Below are 26,831 nucleotides of genomic sequence, written 5' to 3'. Positions count from 1 at the left end.
TACCCAGCTGTATGTGTCACTAGGGGGGTGGCAGAGGCTAGCAGGGCAAGGACCCCCTTGCATATGTACAGTTCTGCACATGTGAGAGATGAGTCATTCCCTTAGCTTTCCCCCCCTTTCCCAAGGTTGTGTGTTCCCCCCTCTCAATGAAGAAGCACAAATCTCTCATGATTTTTTAACAGCAGTAATGGACTATCCCCTGCAGCTGGGGCTCCTCTCTCTCTCTCTCTCTCTCTCTCTCTCTCTCTCTCTCACACACACACACACACACACAGAGTGTTCCTTCCCATCCCTTGCCCCCTCCAATGCACATGCAGGTACAGCAACTCACACAACTGACGCACGGTACTAGAATTAGTGCAACGTGGAAAATAAAATCCTTTTTAAAAAAAAGGCTTTCCGGAATGTATCCTGTCCTAAATATAATGAGAGCCTGAAGTTGGTTTTTGGACATGATGAAGATAGATGCCGCAGGGGAAAGAAGAAAGAATTCAGAAGTGAGCTATGGAGAGGATAAAAAAGATCTGAAGGCAAGTCTTATGAGGGTGGGCCAAAAGCTCCTGGTGTGGCTTGCCTGGAGAAAAGAAGATTAAGAAGGGGTATTTAAATATTTAAGAGAATTTTAGAAAGAAGATGGGGAGCAAATGTTCACCCTGTTCAGTGATGTAATGAGTTTATGCGAGAGGCAGGTAGCTTTCGGCTAAGCATGGGGGAAAGGCTGCCTGAATTCAAGCGATGGAAAATAACTGCCCAGAGAGGATTCAGAATCTGCATTCTTGGAGAAAGGGCCTCAAACGGCGTCTGAGGGGGCGTTTTATGCTTTGAATAACCGTCATTTATGTACCACATTTCAGGGGTTCAAAGCACACGTTTGGGCTGTAAGCCCCTTGAGATAGGGATCTGCCCTCTTGTACGCTCTAAAATGCCAGACACTAAGGGTGCCATATTAACCAAACAAATAATTGCAGAGGGAAATAGATCTATGTAATAAAAGAATCAGCTGGACTCCTGGATTCAAAATGCAGGGCATAACACACTCTCCAGTGGGAAAAAGACCCCAGCAGAGTTTAAAACAGTCACAAGGTCAAGCAGCAGTATAGTGTGGGTATAACAGGCTGTTAGACCCTTTTATATATTCTGTTTGCTTTGCTTACAGTGCTTTCCCCATTTCTGCTCCTCTTGCAATGAGCAAACCACACTCTTCAAAGCTTTACTTACAAAATCCTAAAGTATGATTCATGTGCTATTCCATGCAGCAGCAAGGAGAACACAGGTAGAATTCCCTTGGGTACAAAGTACCAAAAGATGGTTTCAAGCAGGCAAGCTCAGACACTTTCTTCCTGGTCAGTTACATGGTGTGAAGAAGAATGATGAAAGAATATTTCTTTCCTCCCTCATTGGAGATGAGGGAGTGTGACCTAACTGAGTCTAGCATTACAACTTTGTGGTCTTTAACCCCTTCATGCATTAACTATCCCTATGCCTGCTAGTTTACTTTGACTACAAGTTCCCCACTGTAATAACATTACAGACATTCTTTCTGCAATGCTTATCACATACATTATTTCTGTAATCACATGCATTATGTCTAATCTTATGACAAGTTGAATATAGAAAGCAGGAATATATTAGGATGGAACTGGGTGTTTCAGCTGCTATGTCTGCTCCTCTGCTCACCCTGTAACATTTAATAATGCAAGGCATGTGATGTGTTGCCGTTCCACTGAAAGTTTCCCAGCTACGGCTGATCCACTTCACTGGCTGCTGCTCCATGGGGTAGGGAATGAGAGGAGGAAAATTCATAATGCATTATAAAGCTACATGGGCAGGGGGAGGAGATGCAAGCAGCAACAACACATCACTCATAAATGTGCAGCTTTTATACATCTCTTTTGAAGAAGAGGCCTCTTCTGATTCATACACCATCCTAAGTCATGGCATGCCGAGGGCACAGCGGCGGATTCACACTATCCCAAACTCGCCGTTTAGCTCTCCCAAACAAACTATGGGTTGTAAACCAGGAACAAACCTTGGTTGCACCTCATGGGTAGTCCAGAGATTGGGTGGCTCAGCAGCAAAATGACTGGAGAGGAGCAAAGTGGCAGAGATCTCCCCAGGAATCCACATACTCGCGTTTACACAAAGCTGTGGTTTGGCTTAGTGTGACTTGCAAGGCAAGGCTGTGTTGCTCACTGCAACATCTTCTAGAGAACTTGCAGCTGAAAAGGACCCAAAATAGTAAGGTCCAAACTGGCTTCCCCACCCCAACAGAGGTTGAACCACCACCTTCTCTTGGGGCAGGATGGGTCACAGCCTCTCTCAAAGAGGCGCTAGTCACTTCTGAAGTCCAGATCGAAAGCTCAATTCTGTGCAGTTTCAGAAACCAGGAAGGTCAAGGATCTGAGGAGCAGGTAGACCTCAGCCTTCCAAGCAGCTCAGTCTGTGATGGCAAAAAGCGTTAATGGAAAAATATTGTTGTTTAGTCGTTTAGTCGTGTCCGACTCTTCGTGACCCCCTGGACCAGAGCACGCCAGGCACTCATGTCTTCCACTGCCTCCCGCAGTTTGGTCAAACTCATGCTGGTAGCTTCGAGAACACTGTCCCACCATCTCGCCCTCCGTCGTCCTCTTCTCCTTGTGCCCTCCATCTTTCCCAACATCAGGGTCTTTTCCAGGGAGTCTTCTCTTCTCATGAGGTGGCCAAAGTCTTGGAGCCTCAGCTTCAGGATCTGTCCTTCCAGTGAGCACTCAGGGCTGATTTCCTTCAGAATGGAGAGGTTTGATCTTCTTGCAGTCCATGGGACTCTCAAGAGTCTCCTCCAGCACCAGAATTCAAAAGCATCCATTCTTCACCGATCAGCCTTCTTTATGGTCCAGCTTTCACTTCACAATGCTTTAAATTAAATCACTCCCCCCCTCCAAAAATGTAGTACTGAAATGGTTGTATCCTTGTTCCCCTTTTTATTCCTCCTCCTCCTACTAGATCATCACCTGCGCTAGGAATCGAATTGTTAACGAATCTATGACTCTCCTTTCTGCTTTTATGATTAACCGACTCCCCCACATTGCCATGATTACCTACGCTCTCTCTTCCCTCCTCTCTCCAGGCCCCAAAGAATCTGCTCAGACAAAGCAGCACTCTTCTTACCCCAACAACCCTTTTTTAAACAGGAAACTCCGCTTCCATCTTCTTCCCGCTCCCTCCTTGCCCCCAGCAGCTTTCCGCAGGGTTTCAAATGAGTCTGAATTTAAACATAATATAAGTGTCTAATCACAACTGAATCATATTCTATGAGAACATGTTCAAGAGATTAAAGTAATAAGGCTGCAATAAAAGAGCTATTTAGCAAGTAGTAAAAATGCGCATCAGATTCGCCAGGATACAAAGTGAGAAGTGAATTTTACTTTTCAAGACAGAAATGTAGTCTCTGCATCTTGTAATCGTGTGAATATATGGCCATCTGTTCTAGTCACTTTTTATCTGTCCGTTCAGTTCCCCTTCTTCCTTTCACCCAGACTTTGTAGGCACACAAACACACAATGGGGGTGGGGGACTCTCTTAGCTGTCTTCCTTGCTTACCCTAGAACTCGAGGTCTGTCTGACAGCTCTAGCGAACAAGTCAGCAAAACATTAGCATATTGATTTTCCCTTCTAAGTTTGTTTGCTGAAGGACTTGTGTCAGCCACACCATTGTCAAGCACAGAGCCTTGGGTTTTATTGGGCTCCCCTGGGAGGGGATGTTTCTCGTAAAGATATTATCTCCAGTCCTTGAAATGACTTGCTTACAGCACCCAGCTTCTCTGTATCTGCAGATGAGTTGTACCTGGGGCATCTCCAGGGCTTACAGGCTGGATCATCTTTTGAACTCTGCACCCGCAATGGGAGACCAGAGTTTGGGGAAATAGTAGCAAGCTAGGTTGTATAACGGGATGCGGGTGGCGCTGTGGGTTAAACACAGAGCCTAGGACTTTCCGATCAGAAGGTCGGCTGTTCGAATCCCTGCAACGGGGTGAGCTCCCGTTGCTTGGTCCCTGCTCCTGCCAACCTAGCAGTTCGAAAGCATGGCAAAGTACAAGTAGATAAATAGGTACCACTCTGGCGGGAAGGTAAATGGTGTTTCCGTGTGCTGGTCTGGTTTGCCAGAAGCGGCTTAGTCATGCTGGCCACATGACCTGGAAGCTGTACGCCGGCTCCCTTGGCCAATAAAGCAAGATGAGCGCCGCAACCCCAGAGTCGGTCACGACTGGACCTAATGGTCAGGGGTCCCTTTACCTTTACCTTTAGGTTGTATAACTGGCCAGATATAAGTGCAAACAAACAATAGCCGTATCCCAGTTTGCCATTTTTAAAAGCTATACAGCCATAATTTGTATCACAAAAAATTGTGTGTGAGAAAGGGAGAGGGAGAGAGTGCGGGCAGTGATTAAAAGGGCAAAAGGAAAAGCCATTTTAGCCCTCCGGAAAGTAAACACTAAATATTTTATGGACATATTTTTCCTCTCTCGGTCCTTAAGCAGGCTGGCGTTTTCTCCCTGATTCATTCCCGTTCGCTATCTCCTGTGTTTATCATTCTAATTTTATTCCTATTCTTTTCCTTGCCTCCACGCACAATTAAAGTAGCTCTTTATATTAAATGGATTACATGCTCGGTGCTATAAATAAATGCAGGAATTAAGATTCTCTTAACTTGTTTAAGTGATAAAAAATCAGAGGCACAAATCCCCCCCCCCAGCCCCCAGCCTTCGGAGGAACAGCAGCACGTGTGCTCATGGCTGTGAGGCTCACATTTATGTGCGTGTATGCTTAATGTTGTTCTGCCGTGAGTGCAGGGGGAGGGCGGGAAATGTGCGTGTGCAATGATAAGCCAGGGACATGTTTTCTCTCCATGTCAGTCTGTCTTCTGCTTATGTTCATAATACATGGCATGTTTATAAGGGTTGAAGGGACTTGATGGAATGTAGTGAAAGTTGGTGGTCACTAGGCAGCCGTGCATCAGCTGCGCTGAAGGGATTTAGGAACGCTTTAGCGAACATTCAACTGACATTCCTTTTTCTTCATTCCTGGTTTTAGTGAAGAATATGAGGCAGATTTACCACTGAGTGGAGAAACAGTCGCCTCTAGATATGGAGACCAGCACCTGGTAGGTTTGTAACTCTTCTTTTATAAAGCATGATGGAAATGGGCCAGGGCCAGGGCCAGGCTGTGGCACTTAAGTGTGTGTGTGTGTGTGTCTAGGGCAGTACTTTGAAGAAGGAAGCATTGCTAGTGCACTACCAGCAAAAAATCGTACTTGATGCATACCTAGTAATGGTAATAGCCAAAGCACTGGATTTACAGTGGTGTGGACAGTTCCTCCCCACAAGTCACTGAGCTGAGGGGGTGCAAAATAGAGAAGATCCATTTGGAGCATAGCTGTCAACTGTCCCTTATTTGGCGGGAAACTCCCTTATCCCAGCGCCGTGTCCCGCTGCTGTCCCTTATTGATGATGTCCCTTAAATTTCCCAGGTTTCAAAGGAAGCAGCTCCTCTCCCTCCCTCCCTCCCTGCCAGCCAGGGAGGAGGGAGGCTCCAACTGTGTTGCTTGGCTGCGTTGCTCACCCAATAAGGAGTCTAAGAATGACTCAGGGGGTGGAGCTTGCATGCCTTGTGCCAATCAAATCGGCCACGTTGCCTGGGGACTCGCCTTTGCTCAGCGCTTCCCAGTGGAGAGGTGACGGTGGTTTTCCTTGCTGCATCCCCTTTGCTGGGTTGCTGCGCTGTGGGAACCACTGCTTGAGGCTTTGTTTGGCTGCTGGCTGGGCTTTCTGCCTTTGGCTTGGAGGGGCTCAGAAGTTGAACATACCTGTGCCTGGAAAATCCCTTATTTTGGCTGCTGATCCCTTATTTTTGAGGCTGCTGGTCCCTTATTTACAAATCTGTAAGTTGACAGCTATGATTTGGAGGTGCCAGTTTTTGACCTCACACAGGGTGCCCAGAAAAGGAGTGAAAGAGCTGGTGCTTTGGGGAGGCACAAGCCAAAGGATTGTACTGACAATAGGAAGGGAGTGAGCTAGTTGATGCATTAGGATTGGAGATGTGACAGGTGAAAAGGAAGTGTGCAGCTATGGTACCTGCACATGGCTTCATAAATCATCGTTTGTGAAGCCATGGACAATTGTCTGAATGTGGCTGTTGGGTCTCCAGGGCCCAGCACCCAATGAGAGGCATGAAGAAAATTGGGCATCCCTGCAAAATGGGAGTGAGGGATATGCATGATGTGTGCATAAAAACCCCCACAGTTTCAGGCTGGGCTGCTTACACACCACACCTTTAAAGTGTGTGGCTTGCCCCAAAGAATCCTGGGAACTGTGGTTTGTGATAGCTGCTGGGAATTGCAGCTCTGAGAGGTGTGACGGTTCTCAAGATTCTTTGGGGGAAGCCATGCCCTTTAAATCTATGGTGTGTACACAGAAACAGTTGCAGATACTCCTGGACAAAGAGGTCGTTGGAGGTGGCGCTTAAAACAGGCTGCATGAGAAAGCTCCATCTTCAGGCTTAGCAAATTAACATGAGTTACAGTAGGGTTACCAGAAGTCCCCAGTTCCCAGGGACAGTCCCCGGATTTGCAAATCTGTCCCCGGACAAATTCCGTCCCCGGAATGTCCCCAGATTTGCAAATCTGTCCCTGCAAAATGTGGCAGCAGCAGCCTCAGCAGCCCGGAGCCAGCCTGTTAGCGCTGCTCGGTGCCATGGCGCCCGCCATTTTTCCTGCGCCATGGCAGCGAGCATCTCCTGAAGCCAGCCAGAGCCAACTGCCAGGCTGGCCCCTCCTGGGCAACAGTCACCCGCCCGTGACTCCCGAGCCTCCCCTGAGGGGAAAGGAGATCAGGGAAGGCTCAGAAGTCATGGGCAGGTGGCGTGCCATTGCCCAGTTTTTTAAAAACTGTGCATTTATGTTTCACAGGGTGCGAAAGAAGGGCTTTGCACCTTTACACAATATGCATGTGTGCTTGGGCCCAGGGTCGTTTGCCTCACCATCCCCACTACTGACTCCCTGTTGCTACTCAGCTTCAAAAAAAAAAAAAAAAAAAAGGGGGGCCCCGGATTCATTGAAAAAAATCTGGTAACCAAGGGTTACAGTCTGTTAGTTATCCCATGCAAGTCCCATTAAATGAACAGGAGCTGGCAGGAGCGCTGTTGGACACTTGCACAGATCATTGGCTTCAGCTGGGCTTTTGCAAAAGTTCAAAGCTGACTGCGATCTCCACCTGCCACACTTCATGGGAACCAAAACCCCACTGCCTGACAACACAGCCAGCGAGCCCCACAGACAGGGAGTCTCCAGCTTAGTGACATGCATCTCTTTTTCTCCCCTTCCGCAGCGTGATGCTCCCTCTGGTCTCCTGCTTCCACCTGCTGCAGCTCTGGCCTTTCTTACTTCTCGCCACAGCACTTCCATCCCACAGCGCCTGGTCTCTGCGCACCCGGGGCCTTCTGGCAGCGCGGCCCCTCTGCAGCCCCCGCAGCCCTTCCTCCCCTCGGTCCGTTTGCATCTGGGACAAGAACCCCGCCCCGGAGAAAGGATCCCGCTCTACCTCACAGCGCCATCGGTCTGTGGTTCCCAAAGGGGCTGGGCTGCGCAGCTCAGTGCGCCTGAGGCGCCAGGCTCAGGGAACCCGGCCTGCCACTCCGTCCGGCTTCGAGGATGGCCTGTCTTCCTCCCAGTACCCCTGGGCCATCGTCTGGGGCCCCACAATATCTGTTGAGGATGGAGGCGACGCCAACTCTGCCAACCCTGGCTTCCCACCTCTGGGTTACACCTTCGTTTCGTCAAGCGGAATGGCGACAGCGCAACCCAACTCCCACTCCCTGCTACACAACGAAGGGCTCAACCTGCGCCAAACCCCAGCCACCCTACGGCCCTTCCTTTTCGGGCCACGGGGAGAAGGTAACACTCAACGTCTCTCGATTCCTTCTGGTGTTGCCAACTTTTTTCCCCCTTTTCCCATTATTATTTAGAGTTTATTGATTTCTTTTTTCCAGTGGACCAATAAAGAGAAAGTAATGAGAAAATAAAGAAAAGGGTGTTCAAAACTGTAATACAGTGGGTTTCCAGCTGTTTTTGGACTACAGTTTCCATCATCTCTGACCACTGGTCCTTCTAGCTAGGGATGATGGGAGTTGTAGTTCAAATGCAGCGGGAAACCCAAGTTTGGGGACCTCTGCTGTAATGCAATGCAATGCAGAGCTATATAAGTAATGCTGTTATTCCAACAAGTATACAATTAGTAACAAGTTGGTCTAATTTTTATCAATGCATTCCAAGTATCATTATATTTATCCATGCGCAATTTGCGTCTAAAAGCGATCCATTCATGTGTTGCAAGAGTTGTCATATCTTCTATCCATTGATCAAAGGGGGGCATAGTATTATCTTTCCTGTTTTTGGATTTGATATCCCGCTTTATCACTACCCGAAGGAGTCTCAAAGCGGCTAACAATCTCCTTTCGCTTCCTCTCCCACAACAAACACTCTGTGAGGTGAGTGGGGCTGAGAGACTTCAAAGAAGTGTGACTAGCCCAAGGTCACCCAGCAGCTGCATGTGGAGGAGCGGGGAAGCAAACCCGGTTCCCCAGATTACGAGTCTATCGCTCTTAACCATTGCGCCACACTGGCTCTATTGATATTGATTCCTGTGAATCAATATCAGTCTTTTGGCAGCAATAATGGTGTGAAGCATCCATCTGCATTGACCAGCCGTCAAACCCCATATCATTGGTATGTGGTTTAGCGTAATATTATCATCTGACAGTTTTAACCCCCAGCCCTAAGTAGAATACAGGGACGCGGGTGGCACTGTGGGTTAAACCACAGAGCCTAGGACTTGCCGATCAGATGGTCGGCGGTTCGAATCCCCGTGACGGGGTGAGTTCCTGTTGCTCGGTCCCTGCTCCTGCCCACCTAGCAGTTTGAAAGCACATCAAAGTGCAATTAGATAAATAGCTACCACTCCAGCGGGAAGGTAAATGGCGTTTCCGTGCGCTGCTCTAGTTTGCCAGAAGAGGCTTAGTCATACTGGCCACATGACCCGAAAGCTGTACGCTGGCTCCCTCAGCCAATAAAGCGAGATGAGTGCCGCAACCCCAGAGTCGGTCACGACTGGACCTAATGGTCAGGGGTCCCTTTAACTTTAAGTAGAATACATTTTAATACTTTTCTCCAAAAGCTTGTAAGCGTCGGACACCGCAAAAACATTTGTTTCAAAGAACCATTTTCCTTATTATATCTCCAGCAACATGTTGCCAACTTTTTCCCCTGACCGGGCTCCTGTGTACCTTTAATCGCTTGAGTGGCAAGCAGGAATCCTACAGGTGAAGCTTTTCTCAATGCTGCAGCTGTGAGCTCCACCTGCAAGAGTGCTACTTTAAAAAAGCACACAGGAGGGCAGCCAGGAAAAAAGTGGAAATCTCGGGGGGGGGGTGGCATGGACTGCCCTGTCCCCGCAAAATGGTCAGGAGCTGCATACCTTACTTACTGACACTTCCCATCTCTGTCTGTTCCAGGTGTGGACCCTCAGCTGTATGTCACCATTACGATCTCTGTCATTATTGTCCTTGTTGCTATGGGGATAATACTCAAATTCTGGTGAGTAGATTTTAGGTAGCTGCAAGGGTTAATGCCATAGGATCGCAACTCACAGGAGGTGAGGAGAGGCACCAGGGATATGTTGTAATTGAGGACAACGCATCCAAATGGCTTAATATTGAATGGAAAGCCAATGTTGGTGTTCTTGGAGATTCTCTACTCTCCAAACATTAGTTTGGGAGCTGGGAATATATTTTGTTGCACAAACTGACCCTTTTACAAGTGGTCAAGCTCCATAAATAAAGTAAACACCATCTAGTATTCCTACGTTAGTCAGCATCTTAAAAAGCAGAGACATCACCTTGCCGACAAAGGTCCGTATAGTTAAAGCTCTGGTTTTCCCAGTAGTGATGTATGGAAGTGAGAGCTGGACCATAAAGAAGGCTGATCACCGAAGAATTGATGCTTTTGAATTCTGGTGCTGGAGGAGACTCTTGAGAGTCCCACGGACTGCAAGAAGATCAGACCGATCCATTCTGAAGGAAATCAGCCCTGAGTGCTCACTGGAAGGACAGATCCTGAAGCTGAGGCTCCAATACTTTAGCCACCTCATGAGAAAAGAAGACTCCCTGGAAAAGACCCTGATGTTGGGAAAGATGGAGGGCACAAGGAGAAGAGGACAACAGAGGACGAGATGGTGGGACAGTGTTCTCGAAGCTGCTAAAATGTGTTTAACCAAACTATGGGAGGCAGTGGAAGACAGGAGTGACTGGCGTGCTCTGGTCCAGGGGGTCACGAAGAATCAGACACGACTAAACAACAACAACAATGTTAGTCAGTACATACATCCCTAATATAGATCTGCAAAAAAAATATGCTGGTTTATGTATTTATTTACAAAACTGAAAGACAGCTGCTAAAGTATGTAATTTAATTACTTCTCTCAGTTTGTTTATGACATTTTAAAAACGTTGTTCTTTCCCTTGCCTGTGTTGTACCTTGGTACAACATAAAGGCCGCATAAAACTCCACATAAAGGCCACAACTAGCCATCGCTACACTAATGAACAGAAGCAACTCTTGATGATTCTTCTAATATCCAATTCTGTGAGGTGCAGAAGAAGATATACACTTGGCAACTTTTAAGCAACTGACATTTTCAGTTTCACATTAACTCCTTTAGGTTTTGTACAGCACCAATTTGGATGTTGGGATTTGTGTACTGGGAGCGAATTATATCAGATTTTGCTTTAAATACCATGTAGTTCGAACATTTTATAACTGCATTAAAACGCACACACATCATTATAGAGTTATATGTTAAGTTAAAGAATTGGTATGTTATATTTGAACATTTTAATTGACTTGTTTTTCAGTTGGCATTTCTTTTAAGTTAGGCATTTTTCTTACTACTTTGTGCATAGCTGAAGCTGCGCCATTATACTTTTGTAACATGCTACTTAAGAATGCAGACTGGTGTAACATTAGTGGGGCTGTGGGACCATTTAGAAAGCATGCTCTCCACAAGCACTACAAACTTGTTTTTGGGGAAATTAATCCTGTCAGTTTGCTTCAAAAGCCAGCTATAGGCACTGCTGATTGGCTAGTGACTGTGAAGTCGCCACAATAACTCCTCTCTCCTATCCCTGAGGAAGTTTTGCAACTATTTTAAAAATGCTAAGATGAAGGGTGAATAGAGACACAGTTAAACACACATGTGGTGTTTTTACAAACATATAGGGCAGGCAGTTCACTTGAAAAATGTATGGTGGAAAGACTAGAGTGCTGACTGAACCAGCTTGATAGATTGCCTATCTGTCATGTGAATGTTGAAGTTGAGAGGAAATTGGGCATATTCTTCAAATGAAGAACCCACTGTATCATCACTTTTATTACCACCTCTGTCCTCCCAAACCACCAAATCAAGTTGTAGATGGCTTGGTTTACTCCCCTGTCATATTTCAAGTTCCATTGAAGGGATTATTTCCCTGACAGGTATTGATCTTGAAAATTTCATTTTGCCCCCCCCCCCCCTTTTCAGTTTCTTATAAAAGCAGAACACAGCTCTTTGAAGTGCTGGTACCCACATCTGTACTTAATACCTTTTAAAAGCTATTCTTCTGAATTGCCATCTTTATTTGTCTAGAACTCACAAACAAAAGAAAAGATCCTCTTTTCATACTGGAATTTTAGTTCCAAGCTGAAGATCACCTTCAGTGCAGATTTGAGGAGGAGGAAGCAAACTGCATCTAAAAAGCAGTAGGCTTGGGCTGGTTGGCCATCATTTTTGAGCAAAAACCAGCATCCTTTGGATATGATTTGATAATTGCATCCTGTTTTTCTGACAACAATGCTGATCTCAAAACAGCTCACAACAATAACATTAGCATACAGAATGAGTAAGCGTTTCAATCAGTGCAATCATATCCAAACACAAAGCAAAAAACCACAAATAAATTCATCAAACAATTAATACAATTCGGTACAAACTCATAGTGATTCAAAGTATCCAGAATGGCTGCTGAGCCCCAGCTGTTTACTGTCGAATCAGATCAGACGTCAATCTGGCTTTCTGTGGGTTGACATTTGTTCTGATTCAGCAGTAAACATTGGGTTTTCCTGGGGAAAGTGGTGGGACGAAAGAAAAACCTCGCAGACCTGTGCCTAGAAATCGTGGGACAAGTCCCAAATCAGATCCTTTTTGAAAGTAGATTGGTTGTGCTAGGATGGCAGAGCCCATTAATCCATTGCACAAGACCTAAAGATCTGTTATGCACTTGAAGCACTCCTGCAAAATAGTAACTCAAAAACAAAGCAATTCATTAGTAAGACAAAGCTCTCCCTGACAGCCAAGTTTTAATTAAACAAATAATTTGCGAAAAGATAAAGGTGTTCCAAAGGGAGCTTCGCTGGACAAGGAACTGTCGCAGCTGCCCTTGTTCAAATCCTTGTTGATATTGCCTCTGGAAAGGATGCGACCCAGAGAGGAACCCTACTGGCATTGGGAGAAATATATGGGGAAAGGCCCAATAGGCACACATGGCTTTCACCCCACCTTCAGTACTATCATTATCCAAAGTGGTGGAAAGCTTGAGCAGAGAACTAAAGGTCCACTCCAACTTGGAGTCCGTATTCTATGTCAGCTGTACAAGTGGACATTTCACATTCCCATTGTACTTCGGGTGGACTGTATATTCCTTACAGTCGGAGGAAAGGTATTTGGGTACCAGGAAAACAAATTAAGGCATGGATGCACAATCCTCTGGTTAGGTCGCACCTTTCCTGATGGTAACAGCCTTCTCTCTCCCCACTACCCCCTCGCTTTCTGTAGCTGGGACAGGAACCAGAAGCGACGTCACCACTCCAGCCAGCAAAGCGGACTGCAGCAGGAGGGTAGCCATCAGCCCTTAACGGACCTATCTCCCTCTGCGGTCAGCATCCTGGGGCCCTTCAGCGACTCGCCGGCCCCTACACCAGACATGATGGAAACTGGACAGGTTCTGGAAGGCATGGAGAAGCTAGAGGGACTAGGGAAGACCAGTGCCTTCCAGCTCAACAGGTAACTCACACAAATTGCAAGTATCAATCAATCGATTTATTGTAGATAGCCAAAGGCCTTTGCTATGAACAGCAAAGAGCAAAAGCAAGGCAATACTCTGGAAAGCAAGAAACAACTCCCAGCAGTGCTTGATTTATAGCATGGAACACAACTACTTTATAATATGATCCTGGGACATCCAGGAAGTATTAAAAAATGCAGCTACATAAGAACATGAATCATTCTCAAAATATAATTATAAACAAGTTTCCTCCAGCACTCTGTCAGAACAGCGGTGGTGGATCACAATTGGGATAGTCCTCAGTATCACTCAATGCTCTTGCTCTCATTTTGAAAAGTTATCTATCAGTACTCTGCAAATTTAAAAAAGCATTTTGATATGTTACGATGATACTATACTATACTATACTTTACAGTGGTACCTCTGGTTGCGAATGGGATCCGTTCGCAACCTGAAAGGAACGCAACCTGCGTCTGCGCATGCGCGGGTCGCGATTCGCCGCTTCTGTGCATGTGTGTGATGTCATTTTGCGCGTCTGCGCATGTGCAAGCGGCGAAACCCGGAAGTAACCCTTTCCGGTACTTCTGGGTCGCCGCAGGACATAACCTGAAAAAACATAAGCTGAAGCAAACGTAACAAGAGGTATGACTGTACTGTACTGTACTGAAATGTTTAAATGTTTCTTTGTCCTTGAATCTTCCTGTCACATTTGCCACCCTCCCTTGCTACCTCCTTTGAGAACCACTGCACTACAGGGTCATAATAGCCTGACCTAAGGGGAGGGGCATGTCACAAAAGCAATACAGTGACCACCATTCCGGCAGATCGCATACAAGCTTTAAGAAGTGGGTCCCCATATGCATGCTTGGTTTGAAGGTGGGTCCTGGATCTGAGAAGATAGGACAGTACTGATGCAGTGCAAGTATAATGCTGGGAAAGCAGATCCGCTTTCAGCTGAAGCACATGTTCTGAAGATGACTCACTCTCAGCTGTACGTACCCAGTGTGCAACAGCTGCAGCACAAAAAGTGCAGAGCTGTAAGCGTTGGCCTGTTTTAATCAATGGATTTATCAACCAGATCTGCAATTCTGCGTGCAGTTGGCTTCAGTGAGATTGTAGCAGCCTAACTGTTCGCAGGGATGCAACCCAAAGCTGTGGTTGATTAATAAGATTGATCAAATTTCAGTTGCTGGGACCATGAGCTACGCATTTCTTATAGTAGGTATGTTGCATCTGGTATGCTGCTCTAAAGAAAAACAAAAAACTACAGTGGTACCTCGGGTTACATACGCTTCAGGTTACAGACTCTGCTAACCCAGAAATAGTGCTTCAGGTTAAGAACTTTGCTTCAGGATAAGAACAGAAATCGTGCTCTGGCTGTTAAGTTGTGGGTGAACATATCAGACGACACAGCGATTCTTCAAACAGCTCTTGTTTATTCACAGGCCAGGACAGAACTGAACTGAAGGGTTCAGTCAGCCTGCTTATGTAGAGCTCCAGTACAATGTAACTGTAACAATTTTCTAAAACTATCCAATCACTGAAGGTCACTTTCGATCCCTTATTTGCATAACTATCTACAGTATCCCCCTGCTGGCCCAGGGTGAGAACTTCAGTACATAACACCGGCGGCCCGGCGGCAGCAGGAGGCCCCATTAGCTAAAGTGGTGCTTCAGGTTAAGAACAGTTTCAGGTTAAGAACGGAGCTCTGGAACGAATTAAGTTCTTAACCCGAGGTACCACTGTATTTAATTGGACTTGTCTTCTGACAACAAACCACCGAGTTTATTTCATTTTAAGTGCTGACACTGGTATCTCAAAAAGGCATCTCTTTTTGCCCTGTTTGGGTTTGCCCTGTTTACCCCACATTTAATGTAATCCCATGGCAAGGGAGAGGGGAGGTAGTGGCAAGGCCCCCACTGCCCTGTGGAAAGGGGAAACAATTGTAGCGCAGATCTATCTCTTTATGCATAAACTCTTCCTCCATAATAGTTCCACATCATGGCCAGAGCCTAGGTCTGGTAGAGAGGATTTCCCCTGCAACCTATTGTGCAAGGGTGAGGTCAGCTGCTATGGTCCCATTCGCCCAATCTGCATTAGTGCAAGAGCAGGTTTTTTTGGGGGGGGTGTGATGGTGGTGGAGGAGAGGATGCCCAAATAGGGGTTACTGAAGTTTTTTTATGATGTTCAAATCTATTCATATCTAATCAGTTAAAGGGTGGAACCTTAATGAACTACAGCCACAAGTTCTCCTAAAATTACCTTGATATGGTGAAGAGATCAGGAGCTATTCTCTACGACAGGGATTCCAAAGGGTGTGGGCTGGAGAGGATGGCAAGTGTGGTGGGATGGTTCAAAGACAATCAAAGAAACATTTAAACATTTCAGTGTAGTATAGTATCAAAGTATTTTCATAAACGAGATTACCCGGCAACTGCAAGCTCATACCTCTCATCGAGTTTGTAGGCATACTTAAGGTAAATAAGCATGAAGCTTGTTCATATTTTGGGAATGATTTGTGTTCTTATGTAGCTGCATTGCTTTATATTTTCCGGATGCCCCATGATGTCAGGCTTTAGGGAATCAGATCCCGCCCCACCAGGAGCAGTAATTAAGAAGATCAAATGAAAGGCGCGTTCTTACCAGATAAGTTATTTAATAATCACAGCGAGAGACAAAAGCATATCTCTCTAAAAATGCCGTTGCTCCCAGTTAAGGTTTACCCCCTCCGTCCCCATTAATCTACGTCACTCCTACGTCGGGTAATCTGATCTTGTTTCCCTGCGCTTTCTGTTCTATCACCCTAAGTGCCCGTCTAGTCCTAGGCAAAGGGGGGTCAGGAATGCTGTCCAAGGACACTGAATCTGCCAGCTGTCTCTCCTGGTGTTTGCTCTTCTAGCTGTTCCTCACCCAGTATTTCCCAGCTTTTCCCCTCTGGGCTATGCCCCTCTGCAAACCGCTGTTCTAAATCAATACTATCCTCCTGCCTTTGGGAAGGCTCAGGAAATGGGGGGGCGTGTGAATCCCACCATTCCTCCTCAGTCCTGACACATGATCATATTATAAAGTAGTTGTGCTCTGTTACAAACAAAGCACTGCTAGGAGTGGGTTCTTTTTGTTTTCCCACGTAAAAAAATTCAGTGTGGTGCCAGCAAATTTTTATTCTCAACGTGGCCCAGGAAAAGAAGAAGTTTGAGAACCTCTGCTGTAGTACAAAGGGTCTGGGGGAAACTTAGAAGTGCACCCTATGACAAAAGAACAAGAGACCAGATGAAACAGCTTTTGTCCTTACCTCTGAACACAGGGAGCATTGTTCATCACTCTTACTCTTACTCTTTCTCTCTCTTTCTCTTCCCCTTTCTCTCTCCTTCCGCCCTTGTTTCCTGCTCAGGATCCCCCTGGTGAACCTGTGATTGCCCTGGAAGCAGCAGGCCCGGCTCCTTCGTTGCGAGACCAAACACTGAGTTTGCCAGAGAGTCCCATAGAACTGGCAGCCCTCCCTTTTAGTTCCATCCGCCTGCGACTATGGTACTGCTACTCCTCACACAGCAGCAGAAGTATTGTAGATCCCTTTGTGCCCTGACATTCCGTCATCATTGCAGACCCAGCCCAAACCAAGGTTTTCGCTCAGGAGGAGCTGGGCTCCGTGGTGGGTCCTCATGGCAGAGATGATGACTGGGGTGGTCTGAGGTGAGCGGAGGGGTGAGCAGGAAGGCCTAGAAGGCAAGAGCTATTAGCACCTTCATGGTAACGTTTCAAAGATGTACCCCCGGCATAAACATTCATACACAAACATGTATTTATTTATGTTTAAGGAAGCATGCTTGATAATGGGGTGAAGAAGCAGGCTTTCCTATTCGGTGTCTCCCCATCTTTCCTCCTTTTCCTCATCATGCGGTTTTGAAGCATCTTCCAAAGAGCCAAATCTCACATCACATTCTCCTGGGCAATGAATACCTTTCTGTCTCGTGGGGATGAGCATATATGGAGGGGAAGTGGGGTGCAGGAAAATCAGACACTCAGCATTGGTATCAAATGGACACGATTCCCTCATCTGTCATCTAATCTTCTTTGGCTGCTTTCGCACCCACCCTCTTCTGTGGAATTGCCATCCTTTGCTTACTTACTTTTTATGGTGCATCCAGACAACGCCATTGTCATCCTATTGCATTCCAGTTTTTTCTGTGTTGGCTTCTCATCTTTTTTTTCAGACCTGATTTGTTGCAGTTGTGGAAGAGGAGTAGCAATAAAGATTGCAACATGCGCCTGTCTACTAGGGACACACAAAGCACGATTGGAGCTTTTTGAGGCTCCTGTGCCTTTAATTAAATGCTTCCTGGCTTGCAGTTGCAGTCCATTTTATTGCTTTCTGATGATCATGGTACAGGATAATCATGAAAAAAATTGTCTATTGCCTTTCAACCTCATAATTGCCCTCATGTCAACTTCTGTTCCACTTGGGGAGGGGGAGAGGTTTAAATTACTTTCCCCCCTTTCTTATTTAAAAGCAAACCAGCATTATTTTGCTGTAAAGGTGCCAAAATGAGAGGAAATAAGTAGTTATAGCCTCCATCCTCCCACAGGAGCAGAAAATTACAGCTGGAACATGCAATTAAGAGGGGCTGCTGAAAGGACAGTTATTAAGCTATTCACTGTAATCCCTTTCCATTGCTCACCAAAAAACAATAAATGGGAAGAATCTTCAAGAAATATTAGGAATATTTTAATTAACATTGCTGAAAGCCTTTATAGAACTAGACTTACCAGTTCATAATCATTATGAGATTCTTGGTCATGGGGGAAGGCATTGCTGGATAGCATAGTGCTATTATCATGTGCAAGCATGGAACTTCTGTTTTAATTCCAGTTCCAGCTAATTGCAGAAAAGGAATGCCTCAGGCATGCTGGTGGACTGTAGTGTCGAAGCAACACATTCTGTATTTTTGTCTCACTCCCTGCAACTCCAGATACACCATACTCCCTCACTCCAGCGACTGTGACAGCGTTGCAACTCTCCCTCTTTTTCAGACTCCATTCTCTTCCCCTGCCTTCCGTAGCATAATTTTTGGCCCTGTTCCATGAATTGCTTCCTGTCCAAGTTATTTTTTGCTAGGCCTGGTTCAGTCTCAGTTCAAATGTGTGTGTTCCCCCCCACCCCCCATAAAAGTAATTTACTAAGCTTTTTTATTTTTAAATTAAAAGTATGCATATAAGTTAATGGCTGGCAGATGGCTTTTTGCTCAGCTAAAGAATAGTAGACCCTGGAGTTTATACAAGAAGTAGTACTAGGTGCTCAGCTCCTCCTGATAGCTAACTGGCGGGCACTGCCTAGTAGAACAGCTGCAGTCCTCACTCTTTGAGCAGATGTCCTCGTAGCACAGTGAATAAAGATTTAATACCTATCTAACAAGGTTCATTGGCAAAGCCCCATATTGGCCAGGGATGCCAACTAATCAGGTTTTGTGGTGGGGAACCTTACTCTGCCCTTATACCTTTATTAACAATTGCTTCTGCAGAAATCAGCAGAGTAAGCTTTCTGTGGCATGGAGATAAACATCGCCTGCTATTTCCATCAAGATGCTGTTTTAAGTTGGCAGGCTGCATAGCACCTAATAATTGCACTGAAGTTAAAGGGGACTAAATCATTTAAATTTGGGTCATGCCCCGGCTTGAGGAGACCATTCTCGCGCAGCAGAAATAGCAGCGTAAGGTGCAGCCCAATGCTTTCTTCTGTCTGAACTGTGCAAAGTCAAATGTAGCCCCTCCTTAACGTATTCAAGTTACAAGAAAGGAGATTCCAACTAAACACCAGGAAGAACTTTATGACAGTAAGATCTGCTCAGCAGTGGAACAGACTCCCACGGAAGGTGGTCGACTCTTCTTCCTTGCAGGATTTTAAGCAGAGATTGTATGGCCATCTGTCATGTATGATCGAGTTAAGATCCCTGCACTGCAGAAGGGGTTGGGCTAGATGACCCTCGAGGTCCCTTCCAGCTCTACAGTTCTATAGTTCCATAGCTTCTCTCCTACAACAAGCATATTTCAAAATAATGGAGTCTGTGCAACAACACAGCCGTCCTCATATTAGCTCATCCACCTGCGTGACCATGTGAAAGCTCTGGCTTTCTTCACGTTTATATCATCTGCACTTAACAGACCATTTAGACACAATCATTGCTAGGGGAGATTAAATTGACGTGGCGCTTACTGCCCATGGTCCAGTTCATTTCCTCCAACCCACCAGTGTCTTTGGTCCAACTGCTTTTGCAGTGCAAGAGCCTGCAAAACCTAAGCACAGAAATCAGCGTAAGCTCCAGATTTGGAAGGACCCTTTGCCAGGGAGATCCCTCCCTGAAAAGCCCCAGCTCCTTTTCATTGCTGCTGCTGCACATTCGCTCACCATGTTCCTCCTGGCTCAATGTGCCCCGTGGCTCACAGAGAAAGGGCAAGGTCAGCAGAAGCTCCTTCTCCTTCTCCTTCTCCTTCTCCTTCTCCTTCTCCTTCTCCTTCTCCTTCTCCTTCTCCTTGCCCTTGTCCCTGCTCAGTCACTCAGAGAATGCAGGTGAACAGGCAATGAAAGCCACTTGAGATGCCCAATGATGCCAACCCTTGACGCCAGCCCTGAGAGAGGAAAGAGTGGGACAGTTCTGCACACCATCATCAAGGGTGCCGTCAACTCTAGAAGGGAGGGAACTATCTACAGCCTCATAGAGCCCTTGGATTCTTACATGGTGATATTTTAATTTCTGTAAAGAGCCAAAGCCCTTCAACACGACCATCCTTTCAGTGACAGCGCTGCTCGCATTTAACACCCACCTTAAATAGGTGGGCAAGATGCTAAGCACATTAGAGGTTTCTGAAGGCGGTGGTTGTACGATGAATGCAGAGCCCATCCCTGCAGCGCATGGCCAAAGTTATTTGTTCTGCACTATCCCCAAGGAGCCCACATCGTGGGCAGGGGAGACACACAATCAGCATGGGATGAACGCTTGCTGTGCAGTCTGCGTGACCTAGGGAACCTGCAGAATAAAAGCTGCTTGGCTTGATTATATTATATTTTATTTTTCAAGGAAATGCTTCTGGGCTAAACAGGTGCAGCGTGCATGCCCCTGTAAGGCGTAGGAGAACTCTCTGGATCACGGTTACTGTTTTGCCAGGGCTGCCAGTGTGGGTGCCACGATTCTATGCAAGTGTGGAAAAAGCATGGAATGTGATGCCAGGTGCAGAATTCAGCTCCCTGAGAACCCCAGCCTTCATTTCAAATAAGAAGCTCGCCCTCTATGACTATGCAGATATGCCTGAAAAATATGCGGGTAGCCCTGTAGGAAAAAGTTAACATTTCTGCAGTCAGGCATTCCAGTCTTTACAGCAGCCTTAGTGATTGCACAAATTGAGCAGATGTGCATAATTCTCCCATTTCCCTTTTTACTGTTTTTACACCATTCATTCCAGTTTCGGTAGCCACGAAGATGCGGGGCACTAGTCATATATGCAAGACATAGAAGCCCCCCCCCCCACAATTTCCCCAGTTCCTGGAAACATCATCCCACCACCCTTTTTTGCTTCTGAGATTTCAGCAGCTTAACATATTTTAAAAACAAAAGTTGAGGTTCTCAGCAAGCTGAAGTCATACAAGGTCTCATGTGATGGTGTGGTTGTAGGATGGGTCTTCTGCCTTCTGCCACATTATGGCCCAGGACAACGCAAGGATTTGGTGGAAGGGCATTCAGATATATATAATAATGATTTATTGTTTGTACCCTGCCCATCTGGCTGGGTTTCCCCAGCTTCCAGCAGCTTCCAACAAAGATTAAAAATTCATCAAAATGTCGCACATTAAAAACTTCCCTGAATAGGGCTGCCTTCAGATGTCTTCTAAATGTCAGGTAGTTGTTTATCTCTTTGACATCTGATGGGAGGGCGTTCCACAGGGTGGGCTCCCTCTCCTCATCCAGGAAACTTCCCCCATTCTCTCCAGCTGAGTTGAAGTCCTGAAAGACCATCTCCCTTGGTGGTTTCTGGGTTGCGTGTGCCTCTCAAGTCTATCCAATATTACAGCCCTGCTTAATACCATTTCCTGCTAACTATGCTCTTTCTTTTCCCATTTTTCTTTTTCTGTGTCATTATACTTTCCTCCCTGTTTGATTGCAGGCTGTCTTTTTATTTCAACATTCCCCCCCCCCCTTTTGTATACATACGGGACCCAAAGCAAAACCTTAAGAGTTACCCAGTCCCCCTTGGAACCAAAGGAGCAAACGAATCGCAACTAACTTAAAACCCCTTGATTTTCAGTTATTTGTGTATGCATTTATTTGGTCAATTTATATGCCTCCTTTCAAAATAAGGGCCTCTTCAGAGGTCCTTTTCGCTGTGCATCTGTGATGATTTGTGCTCAGGATCGTATTGGGACAGTTATACACAACCCAGCCTTCAATACTGTTTATGCCTACAAAGGTTGTGGGGCAAACATACCCAACTGGTGTATGTCTCTCAACTTCCAGCTGAAATCCTGTAACTCTTTTATACCACGAATGCTTACTTTTTTTGTCCCACTGCTGTGGCACTATAGTGCAAGAGCGCCCCTCCGGACAGCAATACTGGGAATAATATTACTGGCGAAGCATCGCAGAATAACTAATAAAGCGGGATCACGTGTGGGTGGTTCCGTATAAATCCACCACTAGCACACTATTCTTACATCAATGACAGGTTGCAGAATCCACCTGCCGAAAAGTGGTCTGGAAGAGCCATAGGAATTTTCAAGGGGACTCTCAGCAATTAAAAAAACACACAGTAAAAATCTGTTTCATTTGGACTCAGTCACAACAACTCCTGTCCAACCCCAGTCAGAACAAAGAGTCGATTCTTTCAGCTATCGCAGCCTTAAGTGAGCCAATTACCGTATTTTTTGCTCTATAAGACGCAGCAGACCACAAGACGCACCTAGTTTTTGGAGGAGGAAAACAAGAAAAAAAATATTCTGAATCTCAGAAGCCAGAACAGCAAGAGGGATCACTGCGCAGTGAAAGCAGCAATCCCTCTTGCTGTTCTGGCTTCTGAGATAGCTGCACAGCCTGCATTCACTCCATAAGACACACACACATTTCCCCTTACTTTTTAGGAGGGGAAAAGTGAGTCTTATAAAGCAAAAAATAGGGTATAGGAAAAGAAAGGTGGAGGGGTTGGGGGTGGGGAGAGAAAAGGTGCTGGAAAGAGATTTGAGATGCAGGCAAAGGCAGGGAGGGCAAGGCCAGCGGGGCGTTTGGGAGACAACGGAGGTGCCTGTCCCTTGCCAGCACTAGGTGGGCATCTCTGCTATCCTTGCTTTTATTCTGCTTGGCTACCACCTCCCTCTCTTAGCTTCCTCCAATCACAGCTCCTGCCCACTCTGGGCGACTTGGCTAACCCATGACAAATTTCCTGCACAAATGTCACTTCCATGTAGGAAACGGATGCTTGCTCCTGTAGTGATCGTGAGCAGTCAAATATAGAGTAGCAGCCAGAGGCAAGAGGTTCAGCAGTGGGGCTGAACGGGGCATGGAGTTTTGCCATAATAATAAGCATTAATAAATAAATAAAATCAATGTCGCAATTTCCTCTGTAGTATGGAAATAGCACTATAACGCTGTATTATAAATAGATTATTTTTTTGAGTACAATTGTCTGTTTCTTGGCAGATTGGGTCATGGCCAAAGATGCTCTGGGGAGTCTTCTGAATAGGCTTGGTTAAAAGAGGAAGGGGAAGGACCTGCAAGAGATTCTCTCCTCTCCTCTCCTCTCCTCTCCTCTCCTCTCCTCCCTCCCACCCCCCAATTACACCACTGTCACATGTAACAAATGCCTGTCTGGCATGTCTTCATGCCTGGGGAACCCGCCACCCACCGAGTCGACTTGTGGCCAAATAAACGCATGTGCATTTGTGAGACGTGTGACAGTGTCCCTGCAAGTTTCTCTCCTGGAAGTGCTACCTGTGCCTAGCACATCTGTCGTGTGTGAAGCAGGGTCTTTCGTGTGTCTTGCCCTTCTCCTGCCCCTTGTGCACCGTACGATATATTTTTGTAGGGTTTTCTTCTCCTCGTGGTGAAATTCTTAAATTCTTGTGGGATGTAAGTTTCAACATTTTTAAAATAAAACTTTGCAAAATACTGAAAGCTAATGGCTGGCTGCGTGCTCTTGTGGGCTGCTTGCTGCCTGACTTCTGTGAGCAAGCCGATCATTACCCATTTTTATTTTATTTTATTTTATTTTATTGCCTTAAAGCAATGCCTGGGCAGAGCTTGGGATTTGAGAAAAGAATGTTAACCTTTCTTAATGGCCCAAGGCGGCCGGTAGATGTCTCTTTATGGGAGCTGGTGGCCAGAAGATGCTTTCTCACTACAGAGATCTCTCTGCAATGTTTGGAAGGGGAAATCAGATGATCAAACTTGTTCAGGGTGGTGAGGTGATAAGGGGTCAGTGGGCAGTCAGCTACTGACCCTCTGGTGTCGTTGCATTGGACCGGACATCGTGTCTGGTGTAGGGCGAGAAAGGAACAGTGGCTCCAATGAACAGTTAGGAACTTAACAGGAGCTTCTGATGTTTCCTTTGCAAGTGGGCTTTGCTTACAGGGCTGGCTCAGCTGCCCTAGGGCATTCCCTACCAGTGCAGCCAAGAGGGCTGGCTATTCGTGTCGTTCAGCAAGCTGTACCTGCGCATGAGCATGCGTCTTCTGCAGACAGGTTGCCAGCTATTGTAGTTTGGTGGCGGTCACCAATCCCACCCTCCGTAGCTAAAGGGAAAGGTCAGGTTCCTTGTGTGTGAGAGGGAACAGAACAAGATGCTGGGGTGGCTCAGTTAGTAAAGCATGAGGCTCTTAACCTTGGGGCTGTGGGTTTGAACCCCACGTTGGGCAAAAGATTCCTGTGTCGCAGGGGGTTAGACTGGATGACCCTTGGGGTCCCTTCCACCTCTGTGGTTCTAAGCAGTTTAGGGAGAGTCAGAAGAATCAGCTGGAGGCCAGGAGCATTTTAGGGTGCAGAGATCTGGTGTGAGGTAGCACATTGCTTTCTCACATCAGTGAACATGCTGCTTGCCTCTATTAATGCTACTGCTTGCATATTTAAGAACAGGAGTCAGCAACCTTTTCCAGCCGTGGGCCGGACCACTGTTCCTCAGACCATGTGGTGGGCCAGACTATATTTTGAAAAAAATAATAATGAACAAATTCCTATGCCCTACAAATAACCCAGAGATGCATTTTAAATACAGTCGTACCTCAGGTTACAGATGCTTCAGGTTGCAGACACTTCAGGTTACAGACTCCGCTATCCCAGAAATAGTACCTTGGATTAAGAACTTTGCTTCAGGATGAGAACAGAAATTGCACAGCGGTGGCGGCGGCGTGGTGGCAGCGGGAGGCCCCATTAGCTAAAGTGGTACCTCAGGTTAAGAACAGTTTCAGGTTAAGAACAGACCTCCAGAACGAATTAAGTTCTTAACCCAAGGTACCACTGTAAAAGCATACATTCTACTCATGTAAAAACACCAGGCAGGCCCCACAAATAACCCAGAGATGCATTTTAAATAAAAGCACACATTCTACTCATGTAAAAACATGCTGATTCCCGGACCGTCTGCTGGCTGGATTGAGAAGGCGATTGGGCGGCATCCGGCCCCCGGGCCTTAGGTTGCCTACCCCTGTTTAAGAACAAAGCATTTATTTATTTTTTAAAGAAAATAAATCATAAACCGCCAGTGCCCTCTGTCCTCCCTTGAAGGGAAGCTGGTAGTACAGGAATGTCTCGCTGCTAGGGAATTGGAGAGCACATAACAGTTCATTACGGGGAGAAATCTGTCTAGGGAGTTGGCTTGGGAAATGTAAGGCATTGCTTAACATGTTGATTCTGTGCAAAAGGAAGATCAACTCCATTCTGGTCGCTGGTTGTTCCTGGTTCTTCGTTTCTCTCCTCCAGCCCACATGGCGGCAGTGGGGAAACCCTCCTAGCAGAGACTCTTATTTCCACGGGGCTCGCTCAAGATATTTTGGTACCTGAGTGGGAAATCTAAATGCATCTCCCTTCTTGCCAGTTAACAGTGTGTGTAAGTGTAGCGGGGGAGACACAACCCACTGGGAAGTCCTCATGCTTGAGCTTCAGAGGAGAACTTTCTGGTGGGTTGCGATCTCCAAGTCGGATCTGGCTGTCTCCCACTCGTGACACCTTTAATGATAACATAACAAAACCTGACACCCGGAGGGCTGCCTCGTCCTTTTTCCACGGTTAGGTCTGCCTCAGAATTCCCGTGCTCAGTTCTGTAATTGCTGCTTTTGCTCGCAACATACAATTTCCCATCTCGAAATCTTGGATTTTTGTAACATTTTAATTTCAGGCTGCAGGAGGGAGGGAGGAGGGAGGACAGAAATAACTGGAAGTAAAGGAAAAGCAAGGCAGGGAGCGGAACGCTTGCTCTCTCGCTAGCTCCACTCCCCATGGCTGCCTCCACGCTTTCTATTTAAGGCTCTTCTCCAGCCTTCTCTTCTGTCTAGGCTGCTGCCAACGTCCCAGGTTTCCAGGGTTGTTCTGCAGCCTGTCCCCCCGTCCTCCACCCATCATCTGCTTAAAATCCCCTCCCTGCCCCCGCACTTCATCAGCCCCGGCAATCAATGATGGAGAAAGGATTTTGGCACCAGAGCAAAGCATTTCAGTGCCGCACTTTAGCCCTTGGCTCTCCAGAGGATTAGACCGAGAGGGTGGGCTGGGAGTTGGATTAATAAACACATGTTGACTGAGATGAAGACCTCTGTCTAAATAGGTGTACAGGGAACTTCAGAGTCCTCAAGGGGTTTCAGAATTGAGGCTACCCCAGCTCTGGACACAGAGGACGGCCCTACATTTAAAAGTTATTTTCAGACACAGGCAGAACACCACACTCGGGGGGTTCTGACTGAACTTGTGTCGTTGTTCCCACAATAAATATGGGACTGCTGTGTGGCAGCTGGGAGTGGGTGGCTAGGTGTCATAATAGCGCCTTCCCCCCCCCCTCCATGTTTCTTTCTTAAGAACTCGATCATAGAGCGAAAAGGTACTCACTGAATTTGCAGCTATTACCACAACTCAGCCTGGGCCAATTGTGAGTGAGGGTGCTGATGTCTAAAAAACCCACCTTCGCCTTAGGAGTGTTGAGAAATATGTATAGATGTACTTGAAAATAGTTGTGGGGGTGGCTTTTTCTGCTTCTGAGTGAGCTCTGCTTCCCCTCAGTTTTTCTGGACAGAATCCCAGTTGCTTCTTCCTATTTGCAAACACACACACACACACACACACACACACACACACACACAGAGTCCACTTTGGTTTTTTCCAAGCACCTCACATGTTTGCCTGCTCAGCACTATTTTAAAATAAGTTTTTAACACTTCGTCATCCTCCACCTTTTAAAACACTTTTAAGAAGGCGAGGTGGCTAATTATATCTATGAAGTCTTTTGCTTAGCCTCCTTCTCCTCACCTCAGGGTGGGTTCCTGAAACTCATCCCTAACCTGTTTTCTAACCTTGGTGCAAAACCTTAACATGGTGTTCTGGCCTAAAAGGCTCCCTCATATACTTGCTGCCGTTCCTTCCCTTTGGCAATGCTTCTGTCACACAGTCCATCCCAGCCATGGCTCTGGGGGGAATGGAGTGGAGGACATCTCATTCAAGAAAGAGGAGTGGAGTCCTCCAAGGCTGCAC

The 26,831-nt window shown here is 46.4% G+C and overlaps 1 protein-coding gene and 1 long non-coding RNA gene across 4 annotated transcripts in view; both read left to right on the top strand.

The window, feature by feature from the left end:
• Nucleotides 1–23,276, top strand: part of LOC308466476 — a 137,904-nt gene extending 114,628 nt beyond the window's left edge. Inside the window, exon 2 of the long non-coding RNA XR_013980833.1 lies at nucleotides 23,127–23,276. This is a non-coding gene — a long non-coding RNA (uncharacterized lncRNA). The remainder of the gene's footprint in view (nucleotides 1–23,126) is intronic.
• The window catches only part of PIANP (PILR alpha associated neural protein), a 36,511-nt gene extending 13,235 nt beyond the window's left edge, over nucleotides 1–23,276 (top strand). For 2 of the 3 annotated variants that reach the window (XM_080987229.1, XM_080987230.1), the window contains exons 2-6: nucleotides 5,071–5,140; nucleotides 7,362–7,927; nucleotides 9,544–9,625; nucleotides 12,897–13,124; nucleotides 22,803–23,276. In XM_080987229.1, coding sequence (XP_080843355.1) covers nucleotides 5,124–5,140; nucleotides 7,362–7,927; nucleotides 9,544–9,625; nucleotides 12,897–13,124; nucleotides 22,803–22,845 — 936 coding nt within the window. In that variant the 5' untranslated portion in view covers nucleotides 5,071–5,123 and the 3' untranslated portion in view covers nucleotides 22,846–23,276. Of the gene's footprint in view, nucleotides 1–5,070; nucleotides 5,141–7,361; nucleotides 7,928–9,543; nucleotides 9,626–12,896; nucleotides 13,125–16,516 lie in introns of all 3 variants that reach the window. The other variant, XM_080987231.1, reaches the window with a different exon arrangement.
• Nucleotides 23,277–26,831: the final 3,555 nt, after the last annotated feature.

Source organism: Podarcis pityusensis (genome assembly GCF_964106645.2).
Source record: "Podarcis pityusensis genome assembly, chromosome: 17".
NCBI classification, from domain to species: domain Eukaryota; kingdom Metazoa; phylum Chordata; class Lepidosauria; order Squamata; family Lacertidae; genus Podarcis; species Podarcis pityusensis.
This window is presented reverse-complemented; position numbering and strand designations above follow the sequence as displayed.